We start from the raw sequence: 25,309 nt of genomic DNA on the forward strand, positions 1-25,309 counted from the left end.
CCGTACTGCTGACTCATAGTGTTTTTGAAAACAGCTTTTAAACATAATTTGCCTTTTATCATTGAACACAGTTGCATGCATTACTTAATACGTAACAGACATGTGGACGCGCCTACATGCTCAGTGGTGGGCTCTGAATCTTTGACCCTGCACCTTCCAGGGGTAGCCAGATGGCTTCTTGGCCCCAAGACCACACAGTGCCTGCAGTCTTTCATAACGTAGGCAGTGGAACTTCTTTGACCAAACAACAGCCTACAAAGTCAGACAATCCAAAAAACACCTGCGGCTCCAGAAGTAAATTAAGAAATAAATATTCTTCAAACAGCGGGGTCAACGAGAGGTCAAACCCCCCTCAGCAGGTATGAAAGACAGACCTCCTGTTGATGTAGGGAAGACGCCTACGTGCCACTCAAATCGCTGAAGAGGACAGTTTAATCCCATAAAACACCATGTAGATAGATCTCTGCACGAGTGGAATGTGTTTAAAGTGTGGCTGCAGGTCTACACCTGCTGGGACCTGCCGGGGTGGCTACACGATGTGGTCTCGGTATGCGGAGTGAAAGTCCAATCAGGCAGACTGCATTAGACACAGGATGAGCGGCAAATGTAATGACACCATGAAGAGTGTTACACAACAGCAGGTACAGAAGGGGTGCATGTGAAGAGGGTTCGCCATGATGATCTCCTGATGGTCACTATTAATTCCCAATTTTCACCGTTCTACTTCTGCACTTTCTTAACATTTACAGGAGACACAGGGGGACAAGATCATCTATTTTCAGACAACATAGGACACCATCTGATAATCCGTCAATGCTATGCAATTGCTAACTGCCTCCCTCTTGTTGGCGTAGGCAGGTGGTCTTTAACTTTCCTGTTGTTTGCTCAGTGACTAATGGAGCTTGATTACACTTAAATGCAAGTAGCTGAAAAGCTTATTGTGCTAGCTGAAAGCTTTCAAAAGCCAAAGCAATTTTGCACTCAGAGGAAGGACCACTTGGGACTCAACATCTCAGTCAAAATAATAATAAATAAACATTAGGCATTCTATACTGGAAGACTGAGCCCACCTAGCAAAATGAAAAGAGCCAGAAAGGATAAGAATTAAAAATAAGGGTACCTTAGACCAGTCACCGGATCGCCAAATGTAACACTTGGAATAATCCTCACAGTCTTCCACCTCCCGGGGACGTGTTGACAGGTCACACTTCTTGCGAGGGTTGGTGCACCTTACAGTGCGTTGCCGAGCCCCTTTGCCACATTTTGTTGAACACTGAAAGAGAACAACCACAGCCCTAAAGAATGACACTGACAGAAATTGGTTCTGCCACCCATGTTGACACTGAGGTGGCCTCAAGAAACAGCACATTTGGAGGCGCCTCTGTTGCAACATCAATATGACTTGCTTATATTAATGAAATCTTCACTTATAAGTTCTAACAGTATATATATATTACATGGCCATAAATGACTTAGTAATTAGACACACCTTGTTTAACATGTTAACAGTCGCATTAGTAGGGAACGCCAGTCATTGTATATTTTATGCGCTCATTGCCAGAATTACACTGAAATTTCTTTAAAGCATACCAAAACACTAACACTGAAACATACCAGGGACATTCTGTGGGGCTCATCTGGCAGTCTGATCACTTGAAATAAAGCTGTTTAAAATACTGTCTCATTTCAGTATGATTATTAGGCAAAAGAGTACAAGATGTGACCTCAGAGGCTGGACAGCGAACAGCACAACCCACCCTGGCATGAGCTCTCCAAATGGAAAAGGCAGGCCGAAGAACTGCTGTGCACTTCATGGATGGCCATGCACACTAACATGAGAGCAAATCCAATAAAAGGGGTTTGAGATCATAGAAGAGGAATACATTTGCTGAATATTTCTACTGCCAAAACTGTCAGATTAGGCCAGCAGTTACAGTATATTAGTTACACAGTTATATTGTCCTGATTGCTTTGTTCAAAAGTTTAGTAAGACAGCAGACTAGTGAAAGCTACCAGTGAGACAGGTGAGAGCTACCAGTGCCGTGGAAAAAATAGTGCAGCGCACATGGGCCTGAACTGAGCTGGACAAGCTCCACAGGTGGTTGAGACCTGCCTCAGGAGGACAGGACTACCTTGCATAAAAAGACCTCCATGATCAATATGCCCAACAAATAGTGGCCATATGAGTTGCCTCTAAGAGGGCAAAGGAACAAAGCAACTGGGAGATGCCACCAAAGTGCTCACTAAGTGCTGTGTCCCCGAACACTGAGCTGCTTTTATACCAGCTTCTCCAGCAGTCCCACCTCCTCGGAGAGTTGAGCACGTGTATGAGATATAATGTGTTTGTGGTCAGTAAAATAATGGTGTGTCTTGGGATGGTTTTGGTTACAAAATGTGTGCCAGCACAGAAAAAAGGTTGGGCAACCCTGGGCTATATTAATTAATATAACAGACATTAGTTGGCCATGGTGACATTTCTCCACTGCAGTATTCTCAAACTTCTATCAGAATCAAGTAAGACTTGATGATTGATTAAATTATGCTCCTTAAGGACGATGTTAAGGAAGAACCTATTTAAGGCTGAAGTTACTCGCAAGAACAATGAAAAAACAGAACAACATTCAGCAGAGGTCATGTTGATCTGTGTCAATGCTGGTACAATAGCTAACCTGAATGGCAAAAGAAAACATGCAAATGTAAATCACATATTCCACGAACGTGAAGGTGTTGTAAGGAATATCAATCTCTAACAAAGCTTCTAGTGAAAATCTCACATTTATAGTGTACCTCAGACCACACGCCAGCTTCCCATACTGTTACACAGTCTTGGCCGTCACAACGCTGAGTAGAAGCAGGTTTGGGAGACAGGCAGTCCCTTTCTTTGGCTCGGACCAGGGTCCCATTACGAACTTGTTGAGTGCATGCCACCTGTCTGCTCTGGGATCCCTTTCCACATGTTCTTGAACATGACGTCCACTCTGTCATCATCCACCTGAAAAAAATCAGAGCAAGTTCAAGTGGCACTCCAGTTATCTTTGCATCTGAATGTTCCAAGATGTGTCATTGTGATCGAGGTTCAAAGGACAGATGACATTAGCATGCCACAGGAGTAATTTGTCATCTCACCTTTTACTTTGAAAACAATTTGTAATTTTACATGTGAGGACCATGCCTTAAATTAAGGACTCTGTGACCTACTGTACAAATGTAGAATACCATGTGCTGCCTGCTTTTACAACCTTTGAGTCTTGCAAGACTACACGTTGACTTTAACAGAAAAAAATCAAATTCAGTGTAGTAATGCACAGAAAGGCTGTGCACAGTAGAAGCAGCCACTTAGTACCTTTGATCCTTTGCCATAAAGGGAAAAAAAGCACATTTTCAGATATTGGTGAGTGTATCTTCAAGAGAGTCCCATACTTGTGATTGGCTAAAAGGCAAGAGCGAACATGTGTTTGCAAGAGATACAACTGTTACATTTGTGGCTTTTCTTTCCTAACCCATCCATACATCCATTGCTTTCAGTTTCTGAGCAAGTATTGGAACTACAGGCCAACAAAGAGTTCTTTGACATAATCCTCATGAATTCAATAGGCCTGTGTGTCACAAAAAGGTGACTTGACGCACTGGCGCAGTGAGTGGACAAACTGTGCAGTCCCCAGACACGGAGAGAGACAGCTAGAGTTCAAATTTCTGGATGTCATCATAATTCATTTTTAATATTTTCCAATTCAGAAACTCAGGAACAAGTCGCAATACAGGTATGCATAAAGAGGAGAACTGTTGAGTAAATCTGATGTTATATTTGCTTCTTGAGTATTAAGCTGTGGTGGGAGAAAAGTGGAGCCAATGCAATTCACTGAAAACGAAATCTGTTCTGCCACTGAACCTGAGCAGATCTGATAAAAAAGTGCAAAAGATAAAATGAATGTCAAAAGCACAAAAGCAAGCTGAAAAAAAGGCAATCAAAATAACCGCTGCCAGAGCCCTAAAGATAACTAAAAATCAGAGTTAAGGAGAAATGCAAATGTTTTCAAAACCAGAAATCACCACAGTGATCCACACAAAAGCTCTCGGAATACCCACAGTCTTTAAGGCAAAAGGAATTGGAACCAGGAATCGGGAACGGAGTTGTTTACATTTTTTTATACGTGTGTACTAAATGACACAATGTTACACTGCTTTAAGGACTTTGTCAAGCTGACAAACTTAATTCTGAGGTCAGTTTGTTGAATCGTAGCTTACTTTTTGTGCTGTGAGCTATTCGGTGCCATCTTTGTTGCCATTTTGATTTTGTATGGATGGCACCATTTGTTTCTCTGTCATTAGATTAAAGTCTCATGTTATTATGGGTAACTCATGGATAGCTGTAACCTCCTGATTATGATACAATGAGTTAAATATTCATTTTTTCAAGGATTTCCTCACCCGAGTTTGCGGATGCAAACCTTTTTTTGGAAAATGACTTCATTCTCAAAACTAATTATTCAACTGTGTTTTTTGGTGCTGACACTTTGTTCTGAGTTCAATTTTTGTCTCTCTTTACTATTCCGACTCATTATCTCTTTTCTCTCTCAGTTAAATTACATCTTATCTCCTGATCTTACTCAAAAATATTTTTGCTAGTCCTCACTAGCGTAACAGATCCATGATGTCATTGCATAAAGCATCGCTCCAATGACGCAGCCTTAGGAACCAGGTGATGCATTTTGATGATGAGACCCACAAAATGACGCTGCCCATAAGAAAACCAAAATGGTGCTGTGATAACCAAAAATAATAATATACAGTATAATTAATTTTAACTGTTAAGAATATGCAAAGGTGTCTGAGGATTGTTGTGAGTGCAACAAAACTAGCAAATAATTAAACTAGCAAAAGACGAGGTCAGGATAAACAGGGGACAGAATACCATGGAAAGCAAACAAATACGAGAAATCAGTAACCAAAGCTAAAAGAGTAAAAAAGTCAAGTACAAAAAAGAGATCATAATCAGAACCCAAATTCTACTGTTGTCACCTGCTTGTTTGACAACCAAGAAAAATGAATTTTAAATTAATTTTGGGACAAGATAATCGATGCCATATTCATTCTGTAACTTCCTATGATGTCAAAAGCATAACAATTGTAGTCATATGATCAACTAACTAGATTTGTATGAACAAAAAAACAAGAAAGTAACAAAAATAAACAGAAACAGATTCCTCACATGTCAAAGCTCCAAATTAGGCAAACACACAAATCAGGCTAAATACAATATTAACATTGTGATTTAAGCAAAATAATAATATCAAACTGTTCTTTGATATCCAAAGTTTAGAAAAAAATGTAACCGCTTGGTACATTTTTATAAACATCTGGGGCCTCATGCATAACGCCGTGCGTAGAATTCGCACTATAATGACATAAGCACAAAAGACGAAATGTGCTTACGCACAGAAAAATCCGGATGCATAAATCTGTGCGTTTGCCCACTTCCGCTCCATAAATCCCAATCAGCGTGAAAAGTAACGCACGTGCACGCGCCTTCTGTCCCACCCGTCTCCTCCCAGAATTACGCCTCTTTGAATATGCTAATCAATATAAATTGCCCTTAAGCTCAGCGTTCTGTGAAAAGGCAATGGCAAAAGCAAGAGGGAAAACATAAGAATTTCAGTGAATATCAAGTGGAGGGAAAGAAAAACGTACTATTTGTTGGTATATACAGTGGTATAATCAACAAAAGGAAGTTCATCGAGTGACATGGCGTGTTGGAGAAACTTGAAAGCTCAAGTTCACAAAGTCGCACAGTGCCCGACATAAAAAAGAAGTTGTCACATATCAAACTCGCTGTGAAAAGGCGAGACGTAGCCCACCATCTGAGTGTCATATGAAAGGTACAGAGAAAAAAAAAGGCACACATAATACATCATGATTTGAATGTGGAAACGTTCTTACGCAACATTTCTGTGCGTAAGCACCGTTTATGCATGAGGCCCCAGGTGCATAATAATCCCCATCGCCAAATTTTGACTCAATAACTTTTCTTCTAAAAGGGAGTTAAGAATTAGTTTACCAATAACAGTTGTTACAATATTGAATCACACTTGTACATTCTTCCCCAGTATGAGGTTAAACCAAAAAATAAAGGAAATTTGAAAATGATGTGATAACCGCAATGGACAGAAGCTGACACAAAACAGCACGTTCCCAGTGCTTATGGGTAGACTGAAGATGCACAGTGCAGTGCTCTGCTGATAGTCTAGTTGAAGCCAAGGTTAAATGAACATGGATGCTCCGCTGTGGGATTGCACCAATGCTGAACATTGTGCCATTGTGAAATTCTTTGGCCAGAGGGATTGAAAACCTGCTGAAATTTTCAAATTGCCTTTACTTTTTGATTTACCCTTGTAATTTTGTATTTACAGTAACTGAAACCATGTTTTGTTCAGCTCAGCAACATTTATGGCTTTTCTAGGGTGAAATGCTTGTTTCACGTTTTGTCTTGTTCTATTTAATGGAAGCTTGGGCCTGGACATAGACAAAAATGTAAACTTCTGCTTCCTAGCGTATTGGCATTAATGGACTTACAGTATCACCACAATTCTTCTTTCTCCAATTGAATGTAAAGATATAAAGAAGAATGTATGTGTTTTTCAGTGATGACAAGTTGATCAAGTCTTGAGGGTGCAAATCAGATTATGATTATCTATCAACCTACCTAGCACCTGTCCTTTTCTGTTTCTTGATTCCTGCTTTCAGTTAACTACTGTAAGGAGTGATACGTTCTTTACACTGGAGCACTGAACACTCAATGTTTAGATGACTTTTGCACATCCACTCTTTGCCACTGAAGTTTTCTTTACTTATATCAGTAGGAACATCTGACGAAATCAATTACTGCATACGTTAAGTAAAGTGTTTGATAGGATTTTTATTTGACCCACTGGGGTAGTCAACCACCTTTGGAGAAAAAAAAAAACGAAGACTTACATGCTTCATGTGCCGTGGAGCTTCAAATATAATTCTATCTCCAAAGCATCTTTAGGATTGCAATCACCAAGACTGTCAACATAATTCTCAAAGTGGAAGTCTTCTTACCAGTACATCCACAATACATGTCTGATGGCTCAACAAAGTGTCTATACTTGACAGGAAACAGGTGTGATGATTTTTTTTTTTTCAATAGACATCTTAATTTAAATAGAAAATGACAGATGGTCACATGCAGAATTCATGCATGAAACTGTTTCCAGGCACAAGATAAACCACTTTCTTCTTATGTCAAAGACACACATTCTGCTGGAGCTGAAACACCATTGGTTTTGCTATTTGTTTTTTTTTTGTTGTTGCTAAGTGAAACACTACATTTCAACAGAATCATTCAGCTCATCACTAGTCATGATGAATGTCAAGATGTGTCAGGTTTATTTGAGGTAGAGACCCCTAAAATGTCTTCAAGTGGATTCAGTTAACTATATGGGGTGATAAGTTCTTTACGCTGGAGCACCGAACACTGAAGGTTTAGATGACTTTTACACATCCACACTTTGCCCAAAGAGACTTGCTTTATTTATATCAGTAGGATCCTTAGGAACATCTGATGAAATAAACTACTGCACATCTTCAGTAAATTGTCTGCTTTATAGGATTTTTATTTGACCCACTGGAGTAGTCAACTGCCTTTGAAGAAAAAAACGAAGACTCATAAGAATCTTTTTACTTTTTTTTCCTCAGCAGTAAAAATGACAGACCACTTTCATTTCTGTAGCACCAAAGAAAAGATTATGCAAATGGAAAAAAAATCTAAGAGCTGTTTGAGAAAAATTATATGGCTGAGAGTTAGTACTAGTAAGTACTGCATGTCTGCTCCTTAAACAGTTGTAGCTTCTTTATTGACTATGAGCCACAAAAGTCTGCTGTACATTGAAAAGTATATTTCTGTATTTATCTTTTAATGAGTGCCTAGGCATTAAAAATTAAGAAGATTCACATGAACAAAAAATACAGAATAGGAAGGGACATTAAGTGATGAAGATGCCTTCTGTATTAATCCATTTCTGCAGGTGTGGACGTTCATGAGAAGTTTAGTAATCGCTGGTGCAGATCTGCGATATCATTCCTTTTTTTTGGCTTGTGCAGTTCTTTATATTTGTATCTGGCTCATTTATCTGCCATTATATTCAATTAGAGTAATTTAGATAAAGAAATAGTTCATTTAATTTTCCCTTTGCAATTATGTTACATTTAGTGCTGTTTGAGTCTTTATTTGTGTCAATTTGCAAAAAAGAAAAGGCAGACTTTCCATTGTGCTATTTTCTGCTAAAGATTACCTTTCAAAACGATGAACTTACATTTCTGACAAAACAATGGTTTGTGTCAATCTGAAGTGATTATTTGGACTGTTTCTGACTTTTAAGTATAATTAGGTAATATACTGTGGTTTGTGTTATGCTTTCTACTGTACTTTAGACCAGGGGTCTCTAACTCCAGTCCTGAAGAGCTACTGTGGCTGCAGGTTTTCATTCTAACCCTTTTCTTAATTAGTGACCAGCTTTTGCTGTGAATTAACTCTTTGCCTTAATTGATGCACAACTTAAGACTCAGGCCCCTTAATTATTTATTTTTTCCTTAATTAGCAACCAAACAATATTCAGACACAAAATGTACCAACACATAAACAACAACCTGCGTCCATCACACAATAACTGAAAATAAAGAAAGGTGAAAGCCTCAGTAATGGTGATCTGCTCAGGTCCACAAAACGGGAAAAAAAAAGAAAATCAACTAATTTGGAAATGAGCGCCATGGCAGAATGAGCGCCATGGAATTAAATAACGGGTTTAAATAGTAACGAGAATTGGCTTCAAATTAAGAAACTGAATGAAGGTTGGAGTTTGAGGCCCCAACTTAGTTGGTCATCTGTTGGCTAACTTCACATCAAATTTATGTTTAGGTGCCATTTAAGGAAAAAAGAATCAATTCAGCAGTCAGTCTGAAGAAAAGTCAATTAAAATAAAGGGAAATAGTTAATTAGCCGCAAAAACTGGTCACTAATTAAGAAAAGAGTTAGAATGAAAACTTGTAGCCACAGCAGCTCTCCAGGACTGGAGTTGGAGACCCCTGATTTAGACTATTCCATCGTGACTGAAGTCTAAACAAATGCAGAAAGTGAGTAACAGTGCAGGGAATCATTTAGAGGGTCTCTTTCAATATTTTTCTGTCAAGGTTGGCTTGATTGATATATGTGATATGCCTTCTAGTGGTTGGGTGGATTGAGTGGGCCATCATTTTCTAACTCAGTAACCTGTGATTTCGCTTTGGAGGAGCTCTCCTAATAAATATTTTTGCTGAAATAGGTTGGGAATTGCGCAGTAGATGGATGGGCATGTTTTGCAGGGGACACATGCTCTTTGAAACAATCGGTTCTTTTATCTCACAGCCTAATGCTACACCAATAACAGCCCTATACATCTCATAACAGGCGGCTAAGGAAAGAAAACTGGAAACTTGGAGAAAAATACCACATAGCTTTACTTTTAGTGTTGATGTAAGCTTTGGAAACAAATAGTTGGGAACACAACACATCGACATCATCCAACAAGAGTCTGTGTTACAACAGTGAAAAGGACAGGTTTATTGTCTGGCATCACAGATTGTCTCTGCAGCCATGTCCAGGTGGCTTGCTTTGGAGAGAAGGTTCAAAGACTTGGTGACATTCTGACTTGCAACAAGAAACCATTCAGATATTATCCTTCAATACAGATTTTCAGAACGATAACAATATTGATACAAGGGTACAAAGAGGGCTGATTTTCAATACTGTGGATGCGTTTAAGTATTACGTATGTTTTCCAAGAAAAAAAGTTCATGAAAATAAAACGATTAAGTGTACGATGAAAATGATCCAATTTGACAGTTAAACTGATTGAGCAACAACAGTTTAGTTTCTTGTTTTTCTTTTAAATTAATGAACCCAAAGCAGAGATGTCTGACGCTTATCATGTTCTCTTAAGTGTACTCTGCAGGTGGTGAAAGCACAAGCGTCTAATTGTTAAATTAATGCTTGTTAAAATAAAAATATAGCCCATGTTGAGTTAAATATAAAGAATAAAAACTTCTCTAAAAGCAAAATTTGTTGTTTTATGCTCTTTCATTGGACAATTACATGAAGTTAAAAAAAAAAAAATAAATGAATCAGTATGTATGTATATATCCAGAGAGATATAGCCCTTAATTAAATTAAATATGGAAATATATTTATCTACATATATACTGTATGTCTATAATTTGTATTATTTAACAAACATTATTATTGTTATAATATTGTTATGTATTGTTATAAATCTGGCTTACCCAGATTTATTTTTTAATCAATTTATTTTAATATTATTAGTTTTTAAAAGCTTTACTAGATTGATTTTCACATATAATGATTGCTGTAACAAAGAGTACCTGTATATTATACTTGAGCACCTAATGTTATGTTTAAATTTGCATATCTCCCAGACTCCCACTAGTCAAGAGACTCCCACTAACCTCTGGCCTTAGCAGAAGACAAATGCAAAAGAGCAGGGAGGAGAAGTTAAGACAGAAGGCAAGAAAACGAGACAAGTGACTGTCGCAAAAGAAGTAGTGTATGAGTGCATCTTAATTGCATAAAACAACAATAAAGGCACAAATCATATGCCATTTAATATTGGAAAAATGGAATGAAATTTAAAAATGGTATTTGCCTTTAAAAGGTAGCTGTTTGGGAGCTAACAGGTCCGGCTTTTGCTCATGAGCTCAGCCAGATAGACTCGATTCACTGAAATATGTCGCAGGATTTACTGATTGCCTAAGCTTTCTTTGTAGTTGTCTGACTATTCATATTCCAGTGGAGGAGTCACATGAAACTGGTTTGATAGCTTTTCTTGCAGCTTATATACGTCCAGTAAGGAACATGAAACACGCAAAAAATACAAACTACCTAAAACAAAAGGACTTTAACTATTTCGACTCATTGTGAATGTAAAGCATCTTTGCTTTGTAAAGACGTTTACATGATGATTTTTTGATGCACAGGATGACAAGTCATGGGCAGCAAGGCAGCTTAGGAAAACTTCTTATTTGCATAAAAACGGCTGGATTTGTTCCTAGAATAATATGCAAGGGCTCATTTGAAACAAGAGGATTTCAGTTACCTTATTGGAGAAAAAGCTGCCAGTTTAACATGATGCTGATGACAAAATTGTTTATTGACAAATGAATTGTCCTATTAAACAATCATTGCAGCTTAAGGAGGCACGTCTACATGAAAATCTCTGGTTGTTCTAAAGCTGGCAAACTGTGATTTCAAAAGTCAGACTGAATGATGACCTGTGTGTTCCTTTGATAAGCAAACTGAAGGCTGAACAGAACGAGGGCTTACCTGTAAATCGTAACAGTGTTAATGCTTGGTCAAGCAATCGCTCCAGCACATACAGTACAAACAAATGTATTACTATTTGAAAGAGAAACTTCTGCTTTTTTTAACTTGAAAACTGACTGTTAAAACAAAGATAAACTTCATTACTGAGTGAACACTTCGTGCATTCTTTGAGTAGGCTGTGCAACCAGCATTTTATCAGACTGTGAAGACAATAAGGAAACGTAGAAAAACATGGAATACAACATGTTAACAGGAAAACCGTGGACTTCAAGAATGATTGTAACTAACTGAATGAGTGTATGAATTCTCTGTAAAAATTTGCCTCATTGTTAGTCCCAGGAACAATTTATGTAGGCAAAACTCACACTGTATAATTATCTATGATGTACAGTGCATCCGGAAAGTATTCATAGCGCATCACTTTTTCCACATTTTGTTATGTTACAGCCTTACTCCAAAATGGATTAAATTAATTTTTTTTCCTCAGAATTCTACACACAACACCCCATAATGACAACGTGAAAAAAGTTTACTTGAGGTTTTTGCAAATTTATTAAAAATAAAAATATTGAAAAATCACATGTACATAAGTATTCACAGCCTTTGCTCAATACTTTGTCGATGCATCTTTGGCAGCAGTTACAGCCTCAAGTCTTTTTGAATATGATGCCACAAGCTTGGCACACCTATCCTTGGCCAGTTTCGCCCATTCCTCTTTGCAGCACCTCTCAAGCTCCATCAGGTTGGATGGGAAGCGTCGCTGCACAGCCATTTTAAGATCTCTCCAGAGATGTTCAATCAGATTCAAGTCTGGTCTCTGGCTGGGCCACTCAAGGACATTCACAGAGTTGTCCTGAAGCCACTCCTTTGATATCTTGGCTGTGTGCTTAGGGTTGTTGTCCTGCTGAAAGATGAACCGCCGCCCCAGTCTGAGGTCAAGAGCGCTCTGGAGCAGGTTTTCATCCAGGATGTCTCTGTACATTGCTGCAGTCATCTTTCCATTTATCCTGACTAGTCTCCCAGTTCCTGCCGCTGAAAAACATCCCCACAGCATGATGCTGCCACCACCATGCTTCACTGTAGGGATGGTATTGGCTTGGTGATGAGCGGTGCCTGGTTTCCTCCAAATGTGACTCCTGGCATTCACACCAAAGAGTTCAACCTTTGTCTCATCAGACCAGAGAATTTTGTTTCTCATGGTCTGAGAGTCCTTCAGGTGCCTTTTGGCAAACTCCAGGTGGGCTGCCATATGCCTTTTACTAAGGCGTGGCTTCCGTCTGGCCACTTTACCATATAGGCCTGATTGGTGGATTGCTGCAGAGATGGTTGTCCTTCTGGAAGGTTCTCCTCTCTCCACAGAGGACCTCTGGAGCTCTGACAGAGTGACCATCGGGTTCTTGGTCACCTCCCTAACTAAGGTCCTTGTCCCCCGATCGCTCAGTTTAGATGGCCGGCCAGCTCTAGGAAGAGTCCTGCTGGACCACCGGAGGAGGGCTTGGGCCTCCTCCAGACCACGAGGGGGCGTCCGCCCTGGTTATGTTGGGGGCCACGGGTAAAGGGCTTATGGCGCTTTTCCACTGCATAGTACGACACAGCACGGTTCAGTACAGCTCACCTTGGTTCGGCTCATTTTGCGTTTCGACTGCAGTTTAGTACCGCTTTAGAGTGGGCGGGATTATTCACGTGTCGTATAGTTGCGCCGCCTCTACTGCTCGCTTTCCATTTTTTTAACTTGTCCCTACACTGTTTGTAAGTCCGATGGTAGCCATGTGCACCCAAGAGCTTAGCGACCTCCTGAAAAACTTTTTCATTCCGCGTCGCCCCATCCAGCTCTCGCTGGATCCGCTCCTCGGCTACCAACAAGAGGAACGTCTGTACTTCCTCAATAGACCACGAAACAGCCTTTTTGGTTAAAACAAAATGGTGCGTCCGAACCTTCGCTGGCTGTGCTAAAAATCTAGCGGGTCTGTTGTGTCTCGTGTCGCAAGTTCAGTGACACAGTAATGACGATTTTCTCCGGCCAATCAGTGACCAGCAGAGCTTACACGTCACGTTTTGGTAACGGTTCGGCGCGCTTGGAACCTCGGCTGAGGTGGTACTAAAAAAAGGATCAGGTAGCAGGTACTGTTCCCAGTGGAAAACCCCCCAAAAGTGAGCTGAACTGAACAGTGTCATGCCGTATAATGCAGTGGAAAAGCGCCTTTAGAAGCCCAGCCCTGTAGAGACCCGTGGCCACCGCCAGGCGGCGCCCCAGTGCCTGAATATCCCTGGAGCCCAGCACTTCCACCACACCAGGAAGTGCTGGGGGGGAAGACGACAGGGGACACCCGGACGGCTTCCGGGTGTGCAGCCGGCACTTCCGCCACACTGGGGTGGCTACGGAGGAGTGCCAGGAAGCAGCTGGAGCCCATCCGGGTTCCTATTTAAGGGGCTGCCTCCCTTCAGTCGATGGTGGAAGTCGGGTGGAAGAGGATGGAGCTAAAGAGAGGACAGGAGGCGGCCAGGAGAGAGGCATTTTGACTGTGTGGCATGGACATTTGGGGGAACGGTGCTGGAGGCACTGGGAAGTGCACTGACTTTATATTGTAAATATTGTAAAATAAACGAGTGTGTGGTGGAGCCAACGATGTCTGTCTGTGTGTGTCCGGGTTCAAGTTCACAACATATAATCAATAATTATTACTGCTACTATTAATTAGTGCATCACTTTGATGTATGATTTAATTGGATATGTAAATATATGCATATTTTGTTAAAATTTCTGTATATTACATAAAGAGGTAGCATGCATTTAAACATGCATATTTAAGTATTTTGTCTTGCATATTTGTATGGGGTACTATATAAACTACTGAACAAGGACTTTTTGCAATATAATCACCCACCGATACACTAGGAAACAAAATCACAGCTACAGCCTTTAAAATTTGCAGAATTTCTGGTAAGAGTGAGAAAAAGCTGCAACTAGCATATGGAGTTATGTCACTTAAAGGGAAATGTTATGAATAATATTTGAATAACATAACAGAGAGGAAAGGCACTAAATACTACTGCTGCTATCTATTGAGCCTTTATGGATGAACGTCTGAGTACTTGTTGCAAATCATTGAGCCATGTAGCTTTTGGACCTCTTCTCCAAAGAAACCCACCTAGATATAGCTGAGGAGTCAACACCTCAGCCACATACAACAGAACTGGCCTTGTTCTTGCTGTACCAGAGAGTCTTGTTTGATGAGATGATGTGATGTTTTCATAGCCACTTCTTTTAAAATGTTAAATCAGCATTACAAGCTAAATGCTTTTTTCTCCCTCTACATGTGTTTTGTCTTCCACAAGTGTGTGTGAAGAAATTTTTACTAGCGTAAAAAAAATACTTTTAGGGAACGTGTCATGTCACTGTTGACTCTTCCAATGAAGTCACTAAACAGATTGGGAGAACATGGGGGGGTCATGAGGTAGCTAGAAAGAGATGTGTGGCACTCTATGCAAAAGGATGACGGTCCAAGTCTTTAGAGTCCTGGTGCTTCCTGTCTTGCTATATGGTTAGGTAGAATGCCCAGAGGGGACTGGGCAGTCCCGTTGCCTGGAACCACTGCAGATTTCATTTTTTTTCTCCAGCCATCTGGAGTTTTTTTTCTGTTTTTTCTGTCCACCCTGGCCATCGGACCTTTTCTATGTTAACTAATGTTGTCTTATTTTAATTTCTTATTTTGTCTTTAATTTTTCTTTTCTTCATTATGTAAAGCACTTTGAGCTACTTTTTGTATGAAAATGTGCTATATAAATAAATGTTGTTGTTGGTTGAGAGACATGGACACTATCCAGTGACCTGAGATGAAGGCTGGACTCCGTTGGTATTGTGTCTCTCCGGAAAATCCTTGGGTACCGTGGGTTTGACTTTGTGTCGAATGAGCGGTTGCTCATGGAGTCCCAAATGAGACACATTACCTGCATTGTGAGGGAGCATCAGTTATGGCACTACGGCCATGTGGCGCATTTCCCAAAGGGTGATCCAGCTTGTAAGATCCTCATTGTTGGGGACCTAAGTGGCTGGACCATGCCAAGGGGTCACCCACGTAACACCTGGCTGCGGCAGATAGAGGGTCATTTCCGGAAGGTGGGGCTGGACCACGTGTCTGCCTAGGGGGTTGCCAACAGGGATCCTGAGCTGTTTCGTTGTGTAGTGGGTGCAGCAACACACTGTACCAGTGCATGCTCCCCAACTTGACTTGAACGTGTCCTCCTCAAAATACAACCCCCATGTCCTAGGACCAGCAAACCCAACCAACACATAGTCCAGTATTACTAGGTCTTCAATAGAAATGAGTAATGTATATACTCGCATATAAGTCAGGTCCTGAAATCCAAAAAATTGATCATAAAATCAGACTCCAACTTATACGCCTGTTCAAAAAATGCTACACTTAATTTTTTTTTTTTTTTACATCTTCTTGCCTTCTCCAATCTCGCACCAGTTTTTTAGACACATCAAATTTTGTTGCAGCAGCGCAGTTGCCAATTTCTTTTGCCACTTCAACGATGTTTAATTTAAAACCTGCTTCATATTTTCTTCTGATCGAATGCTCCATCATCATAAGGGATGCTCTTACAATAAAGGTGGATGAAGGAATGAGATACAAAAAACACAAAACAGTGCAAACGTTGCTTCAGAATAAATTGGGTATTACCGTGTGGTCATGTAGGCAAAATACATAGAAAACAAAGGTAGTGTGCTCCGTGGTTACTCTCTCAGGGGTGCTTAGCATATCATAATCTCTTGGACCAACAGCATGAGTTTTCTGCATTCGACTTATACGACTGATATTATAAAATACCAGAAATTATACGGTAAAATCAAGGCCCGACTTATCCGCGGGAGAACTTGTGCATACGGTAGATACAGAAAACGAATGAGTTCAAATGAGAAATTTCCATTCCATGGAGAGAGCTGGCTTTTGTTTTATGTGCACTGATGGGAGGCAACTGATACTTATGCATGAGAAATGACGATCACAAGCTGGGACTAGCCACCTGTGTGTTACATTTGTGTGCATTGCAGTACTCACATCATACCTGGTTTGGCATGGTTGCTCATTGCATTTTCGCACTTGTGGCTTCGGCTTGGTCAGATGCTGGCACTTCTTTTCATCCACCAAACTGGTTGCTTTGGTGCACGACACAATGGTTTTACGCTCCCCTGAAAAGGAGAAAGTGAAACTTTTATTAGAACATAGGCTGCCATTTTCCAAAAGTACAGCTAATAAGATGGGAAACTGATGTGTTCACCCATAAAATTATAATGAAGCCTATAATGCAACATTACTCATAAGGAAGAAACCAGAACTGGATGGGATGTCATTCATGGGGTACAGTCACAACCATACTCAGTAATGTCAGACAAATTTGGACATCTGTTGTTTCCAGTGCTCCTTGCTGATCATCTTTTCAATAGTTTTTCCTCATGTATTGTTTGTCTCAAGTGCAGTAAGAATTATGTTTCTGGACTTCTCTAGCGCCTCCAACACCATCCAACCTCTGCTCCTTAGGGACAAGCTGACAGAGATGAGAGTAAATTCATACCTGGTGGTATGGATCGTGGACTGTCTTACAGACAGACCTCAGTATGTGCATCTCGGGAACTGCAGGTCTGACATTGTGGTCAGCAACACAGGAACGCCGCAGGGGACTGTCCTTTCTCTGGTCCTGTTCTGCCTATATACATTGGACTTCCAATACAACTCGGAGTCCTGCCACATGCAAAAGTTTGCTGACGACACTGCTATCGTGGGCTGCATCAGGAGTGGGCAGGAGGAGGAGTACAGGAACCTAATCAAGGACTTTGTTAAATGGTTTGACTCAAACCACTTACACCTAATCACCAGCAAAACCAAGGAGCTGGTGGTGGATTTTAGGAGGCTCAGACCCCTCATGGACCCCGTGATCATCAGAGGTGACTGCGTGCAGAGGGTGCAGACCTATAAATACCTGGGAGTGCATCTGGATGATAAATTGGACTGTACTGCCAACACTGATGCTCTGTGAAAGAGAGGACAGAGCCGACTATACTTCCTTAGAAGGCTGGCGTCCTTCAACATCTGCAATAAGATGCTGCAGATGTTCTACCAGACGGTTGTGGCAAGCACCCTGTTCTACGTGGTGGTGTGCTGGGGAGGCAGCATAAAGAAGAGAGACGCCTCACGCCTGGACAAACTGGTGAGGAAGGCAGGCTCTATTGTAGGGACGGAGCTGGACAGTTTGACATCCGTGGCAAAGTGACGGGCGCTGACCAGGCTGCTGTCAATAATGGAGAATCCACTGCATCCACTGAGCAGGATCATCTCCAGACAGAGGAGTAGCTTCAGTGACAGACTGCGGAGATCATTTCCCCCCCCACACTATGTGACTCTTCAATTCTACCCGGGGGGTAAATGTTAACATTATACCAGATTATAGACTGTTACACCTGCCTCACACTCTCCGCTTTGCATTTTTAAATTTGCACTGCTTTTTTTTTTATTTTTATCTTTAATTAATATTGTTTTTATCAGTATGCTGCTGCTAGAGTATGTGAATCAATCTATCTATCTATCTATCATTGCAATTTCCTGATTTCTTTTCTCTTGTCTGCAATTACCAGCACACTAGGACACTTTGTGAGGACATAGTCCATGACTTACACTGCAGAATGACCACTGTACTGGTAATTTATTTTATACAATACAAATTTTCTAACCCATTCTTGAAATAAGTAGAAATTCCAAAGCCAAATAGGTGCTAAATTCCATAACCAAGCTAATGTTCTTCAACAACTCTTAAGTTGGATCCCACCAACACAGCAGAAAGTTGTTGATCTGGTGAGGAGACTTATGAAAATATAAATATATAAATGTGGAAGCGAAGGTCTGTGACACAGTTTGCATATCTGTACCTAGTAATCCACAAAGGGAGGACATGAATCACGTATCTTAAAATAGTTTTTTATTCCTAAGCTTTCAACAACATACAAGGTGTAATCATCAGAGGAAAATGATTAGACATACAGGAATCAAATGCAATGTATAGCAAATGAGGGACTGGGGGTGCAAGTGGGTCGTTTGGAGGGTGTTTGCCATAAAGTCTCTTTTGTTATTTAGGCGTTCTTCCTTTTAAGCCTGCCAATGCAGGGTTCATGTCCAAATATCTGTTAATAGAGTTTTTATTTGAATGCCATGATTCAGCCAGCTCTCTGGCACTTTTAGTATTAGCCAGGAATTTTACTTGCACCATGTCCTGGCTACACCTGTTTGTGTGTGTAATAAAACTTTGTCATCCATGTGACATGAGTTCATTGTTAAAAGGCCTGAAACGAATCAAAGCAACTTGATGCACTGGCCGGTGGCGCAGTGGTAGCACTGCTGCCTCGCAGTTAGGTTCGCTTCCCAGGTCCTACCTGCGTGGAGTTTGCATGTTCTCTCCGTGTCTGCTTGGGTTTCCTCCGGGCGCTCTGGTTTCCTCCCACAGTCCAAAGACATGCAGGTTAGGTGGATAGGCAATTCTAAGTTGGCCCTAGTGTGTGCTTGGTGTGTGGGTGTGTTTATGTGTGTCCTGCGTTGAGTTGGCACCCTGCCCGGGACTGGTTCCTGCCTTGTGCCCTGTGTTGGCTGAGATTGCCTCCAGCAGACCCCCGTGACCATGTGTTCGGATTCAGCGGGTTGGAAAATGGATGGATAGATGGATGGATGATGCACTGGCTTACCTGGGCCTTCAATGATGTTTAAATACGCCACATTGATGGTGAGGTGAGTAAATATGGAGAACAGCACACAGAAGATTTGAGGTAAGGTAGTTATACTCAATAATTTTGGTGCAGAAGAGTGGTGACATATTGTGTGTCAATTAGCACATGCAAGTAAAAATTTCACTGTAATCCATACATGTGACAAAGATAAAACTGTAGCATATATAAGCCTATAATATGAGCAGATATATTTCTCACAACCTATTATAACTACTGTTTCACAACCCAGAACTTTTCTTAAGTTATAATAGTGGCCCGCACACACAGTGTGTCTGAGCAGAAGAAGATGAATAAAATGTGAAAGGACCAAAGAATCTGACTAAGCTATTTAGAATATGATTTAATATACTGACCCAAGTTTCTTAAATGTGCGGACAAAGTAAACTCGAACTGACCAATGTGTCAATGTGAAAGCCAGTGTGATTACAGTACCTCCACCACATGCTGCACTGCAGTCTTCCCACCCTGAGTGGGTCCACATGAACAACGGCTCACTCGCCTTACTGCTCTCATCTTCTGGCACAGGCTCCAAGGGAATGGTGTATTCATAATGGATGCCATAGTTTTGGTCGTTGAATAGGAGAACCTAGAGTATTTGTGTAAGAAAGGAGACGAGACAATAAAATAAAAGGATATTAGCCCCCAAAAATTATATTTTATATCTAATTTACTCCAAGTGTTTTCATGCAGAAAAGAGATAACAATACTTCTGATAGATTGGCTGATTATGCCGATCAATACTGGACAACAGCAAGCAATATGAAAAGCAGCCATCATAAAATCTCAGGTTACATATGTCAGGTCATCCAGTTGTATGATCACAGTAAACCAAACAATAGTATTTTCACTAAAATACTGTTAAATTAACCACTTCCAGAAAATACTTTCATGAATTACAATGGAACACAGCGAGATACCCCCGAGCATTTAAACCGAAGTCCGTAATCCTTGCCCCCAACAACTGGTCGTGAATCTAGCACACCAACAGCTTATACGTTGGCTAATGTAAAAGCCAAATCCTTAATGTTAATGGAAAATTGACGTTACTTTTTGCTTAGTGTGATCTTGAATATAATGTACCTTTAACATAGATAATGAAATATTCAGTCCAACCCATATAAACTAAGAAGTAATGGAATGTTCTTAATGTTTGTCTCAGAATAACAAAAGAATAATCTTCAGATTGAATTTAGACAGCCAGAAAGAAACATGAACTGTTAGTCAGATAGGAATTAGTGGCATATACAGGCAGTGAATAGGATAACATATAGAAAGCTTATGAAATGTAACCTAGATGCTTAAGCCTTAAGCAGAATATAATAGGCAAGAAGTTCTTTTTCTTGCATGTATTATTACATTTTTCCCTTATTTAGTGTGAACTGTGTGCTTTGAATTTTACTAAAACCTTTAGAACGAAGACAGACGGTGGAGTTTTTTGTACAACGAGTCACACTATTGCTGGAATGCTTTTCTGGTATTTGAACAATTTTCAACTATTTGGAAACCCTCATCAAACGCATTTACATTTTAAGTCAGAAAACTGCCATCGGAGGACTTTAAGACAGAAGAACTGCCAGATAAAGTTGGCTAATGTAACAGAAATAAAGCTGAAAGAACCAAAGAATCTGAGCTAAAAGAACGGCCACATACTTAATAGGTGCCTTTCCTATTCCTTTATCCGCTTGTTTCCCTGGGCATACTGAATTGGCCAACTGTGACCGAACATAGAAAGGTGCTAAGAAGCTGTGATGGCACTGGAAGGAATAAGTATGGCTAATGCCTTAGTCCGTATACAGTAAATAGCCTTGTATAGGTAAAGAAGCTGTTGCCCAAGTAGTGTAGAAGTTTTTAATGTGCACTGTTTAAAGTGATGAAACCAGATAGTCCATCTACTGAAACAGAGAGATCACAGCGAGCCCCTACCAGGGTCGACAGGAAGCGACCTGGAGTTCGATCACCTTAAGGAGACTGTGTGGACAGTTTCACTAAAATCTTTTAAAAGAAGACATTTGGACTGTGGAGCTTTCTCTTTTGTACAACGAGTCATACTATTACTGGAATGCTATTTTGAACTAATTGGAAACCCTCAACAAATGCAGTTACAGCTAATACTGCGGTTCACGTGATATCAACTCTGTGAAGTTAACTAAGAAAAGTGTAGAACTAAAGATTATAATGGCTAAGAAAAGTGAGAGGAAACATTATCAGAAAGAAAATCTGCCTGGGACTAGAGCATTTAAGATGCTTCAAAAAGATGAAGGTCAATTGTCCCTTGCAGTTTCACAGATTAAATAATCGCGAGGCACTCCAGTTGTGCCTCTCTGCTATGAATGTTAATATAACGACCAAAGATGGCTCTAACATTTAAACTTCATTCACATCTGAGTGTGTTCAATTTTTATTTGACATTTTTCTGGAAGTGGTTTATTTGACCCTATTTTATTAAAAATCCATGTGTTTGGGATATTGTGTGCATACGAATGAATGGCTTGACATGTGCATGACAGGAAATGAGTAACATGAGATTTTATTATTTATTTTATTATTATTTGATGATGTTTGCTGTTGTCCAGCATTGGCCAAAACAGACATGTACTCATAGGAAACTTTGTTATCTCCATTCTGGATGAAAAAAATAGATTACAAATTCTGAATTACAAACTACAATGAGTAAGTAATATATAAATAAGATTTAATTTTTGGGTGGAGTATTTCTTTAACAAAAATATTTATTTGAAACATTATTTAAGCAATGAGAATAAAACCAGCAATGGTGGGCACACATGGCTAAATAAAAAAGAGGACAGATAGGGTCAGCACTATAAAAAAGTATGGTCAGTTTCTACCCAGTTTTGACTCAAGAAAACATTTATGGACATTCGTTCTCATCCCTCCTACGACTGCTGACTGATGACTTTGTTAGGGTTAAACCATTAGATCAAATAAATTATATTACAAATACTTGCATACTAACTCACTGGGATAACAGAACCAGAGACCATCTTTCACATCCATGTCTCCTTGACAATGATATATGTGCCCAATGCTGCTTCACATTTTTGAATGTTTGTGTGCAAATGACAACATTTGTATCCCATTCTCATGAAGCCCTAATCCACCAAGGTTGACAGGCAGACCCCCTTAGACCCTGCTGGTAGCACAGGCAATGAGGCACCAGCCTCTGCAGTCTCAATTTGAAAAACGAGCTGTTAGCTGCTTGTTCTTCTGCACGTGGAATTCCCAGTGCTACACATAATATGCACACTCGCAGCATTCAGTATGCAGTGGACTCATTCTTTCATCGTGTCTCCCTTAACACTCTCTTTTTTATTAACTAAATTAAGGGCATGTCACAGAAAGTCTTCATTTTCTCACATAAAGGCAGAAAAAGTCAAAACAATGCATGAAATGAAAATTCCAGCGCGTACAAGTAGCAGCACATATGATGTCGATTAAAGTGCTCCTGCAGTATTTGTCTGCAGTTGGGTCAGGTGAGGACAATATGGCAGCAGTTGGTCAAATTGAGAGCAGATGGTAAGCATCATGCCGACAGTAAGAAAGCAGAAACTGTAATGGAGAGCTACAATTACACTCCCTCCTCCCCGGTCATTCATTCACAACTAAGCAGGCGCACAAAGCGGCAGCAGGCGCTGTACCATAAGGTGCAGTGGGGATGTGGTGGGGCCTTTAGCTGAAATTTTCTCCCACAATCCTCTTCTGACGTAGTGCACTGTTGTCCCTGCTATGTTAAATGACCCTGGATGCTCAATTTTCCAATCGCTGTTGATGGACTGTTTACTGGTGTCACGCAGCGCTGCAAAATAAACCAAACAAAGGAAAGGAATTTGCTTTTAAGTAATTTAATTATTCTAAACTAGAATAAGAAAATATACTTTCAGATTAATTTAGGGTAGAATCAGGGTGCAGAAGTAAAGGCAAATTCTTGAAGCCTAAACTATGCTTTTGCTATCTAAGAACCTCAAAAGGCTAATGGTGTAGTAACTGATCTTTAGTAACAGCCTCATTTAACCAGTCTGCTTGGCACAGCTGGTTGCTTAATGGTCCTCACAGAGTTATTCCTTAAGCGAAAAACTATTCCTGCTGGGATTCCAAGAGAAGCACTGAACTTCATATATGCTGGGTAAAATAAGTCCACTTGAAGAAATGCTAAATAGGCCGTCCTGAGGAGAAATGTGAAAAACAACTTCAGGCATCACAGCCCATCTAAGAAACACAATGGAAGTTTATTCAATGCTCTCCCTGATAGTCAAATAATAACAGTGACATGTAATTGTTCTCTCCACAGCATAGCTGTAAAAGCTTTCAGCAACTCATAAAATGTTATCTGGACACAAGGTTGGCACTATTCTATTTTATAAAATAGATCAAATTGTTTCTCAATTTTTGTGAGAAATTATAGATAGATAGATAGATAGATAGATAGATAGATAGATAGATAGATAGATAGATAGATAGATAGATAGTGTGGGACGTCCCTGAAAGAAAAGAGTAGAGGAAGGCAGCCTTTTCAGGGCACAGCATCCCCAGATTCCCTCAAAGCATCCTGGGACGTGGAGTTCATTTCCTCAGACCTGTTGGGTGCCGCCAGGGGGAGTTCACCAAGAACTTGGGGACTACTACTGTTACGACAACCCGGAAGTACTTCAGAGTCACGAGGATGGAAGACCGCAGTACTTCCGGGCTACTTGAGGAAGGATGATGTGGCGTTTGACCCGGAGAAGGAACACTTCCTGGTCAAGGACTATTAAAGGACTTTGGGAAACCCAGCAAAAGGAAGCTGGAGTTGGGTGGTAGAGTGATGGAGCTGCAGGGTGGAGAGGAGGATTGTGATTATTGATTATTGTTTATTATTATTATTATTGATTTGAGAATTGTGGAGTGTGCGGTGCTTTGTGTACTATATTTGGAGAAAATTAAAAGTCTTCTTGGTGCTTTTTACAAGTGTGTCTTGGACGTCTGTCTGGTGGGCAACAGCGCCTCTAGCGTCCACAATAGATGGATGAATCATATGCTTTACTTAATGCAGGGGTGAACGGTCCAGATCACTGTGACTACAAGATTCTGTTCTCAGTACTTTGGTTTATGAAATGTGCTGTGTGATTAGATGTTTTGCTTTAGATTCCTATTAACAGGAAACACTCAGACCTACCACCCTTGAAAAAAGGTGGTTCATGCACTTCTTATTAAACATGGCATCTCAGGTCACATTGCCAAGGGTGCTACCACCTTTTCTGTGGTTTAACTGGTGTGTATGACTGTCTTTTGTACTTGGAGTGTGCAACTTGGTTTTGAGATGAAACAGTCAGTTGGTCTGTGCAATGTGCTCCAACATCTGCAGAAGTTGCTGTGGTTCTTTTCTGCTCAGCCATATTGTATTCATATACTGCTGTTTTTTAAATGTCAGCCATGGCACAGTTCACGAGACGGATCTAAAGCCCAATTATGTGGGCAAGGTAGCCCACACCTCTAATTCTTGGGTTGCATTATGCATGTCACATGAAAGCTCTCAATTAACTCCAAGACCAAGGTTCAAGACCCAGTGGTTCATAGCATAGACCTTAGCATATACAGTATACTGTATACATTATGCTTTGTCAGTGGTTCATTCCAGCCTATGTTTCACTCTTCATGAAAATCAATAAAGTGTACACAGAAGGACTGGGTCATCTAAATATGTCATGTTGTAGTTTCTTTATATTGTACCACTAAAATATTTTATTTAAAGTGGCTACTTAATGAAGAACACATAAAAACAGGTGAAAATGGCATAATTACCTGGTTAAATGATGTCATACTTATTGTCTTCTGGCATATAAAAAGAAACACTAAAGAACTTAAAGTTCCTGTCAGGAAAGTGAATTGAAAGTGATAATTAAAAGACTTCTGTGCCCCACTTTTGCTTCATGCATGGAGATTGTGCCTGCCTACAGAGTCTACATGTTAAACAACGCCACTTGAGGCAAGGAGCACTTTTCTGCCCTCACTGCCCATATCCTCAGTAGGCATGAGACAATATGCTTAATCCACATACAACAGATATTACGACACAATACTTCTACTTTCACTGTATTCTTGGGAACAATGGAATAAATGAAAATAAATATTATTTTGGGAAAATG

At 40.3% G+C, this 25,309-nt stretch overlaps 1 protein-coding gene across 2 annotated transcripts in view; it reads right to left on the bottom strand.

Moving 5' to 3' along the window:
• The window catches only part of LOC120532961 (A disintegrin and metalloproteinase with thrombospondin motifs 19-like), a 245,910-nt gene that overhangs the window by 17,831 nt on the left and 202,770 nt on the right, over window positions 1–25,309 (bottom strand). Inside the window, exons 17-21 of one of the 2 annotated variants that reach the window (XM_039759483.1) lie at window positions 22,826–22,983; window positions 19,602–19,755; window positions 16,466–16,589; window positions 2,788–2,992; window positions 1,121–1,273 (exon numbers count right to left, since the gene is read on the bottom strand). In XM_039759483.1, coding sequence (XP_039615417.1) covers window positions 1,121–1,273; window positions 2,788–2,992; window positions 16,466–16,589; window positions 19,602–19,755; window positions 22,826–22,983 — 794 coding nt within the window. Of the gene's footprint in view, window positions 1–1,120; window positions 1,274–2,774; window positions 2,993–16,465; window positions 16,590–19,601; window positions 19,756–22,825; window positions 22,984–25,309 lie in introns of those variants that run through there. The other variant, XM_039759484.1, reaches the window with a different exon arrangement.

This window comes from Polypterus senegalus, chromosome 7 (genome assembly GCF_016835505.1).
Source record: "Polypterus senegalus isolate Bchr_013 chromosome 7, ASM1683550v1, whole genome shotgun sequence".
Taxonomy (NCBI): Eukaryota; Metazoa; Chordata; class Cladistia; order Polypteriformes; family Polypteridae; genus Polypterus; species Polypterus senegalus.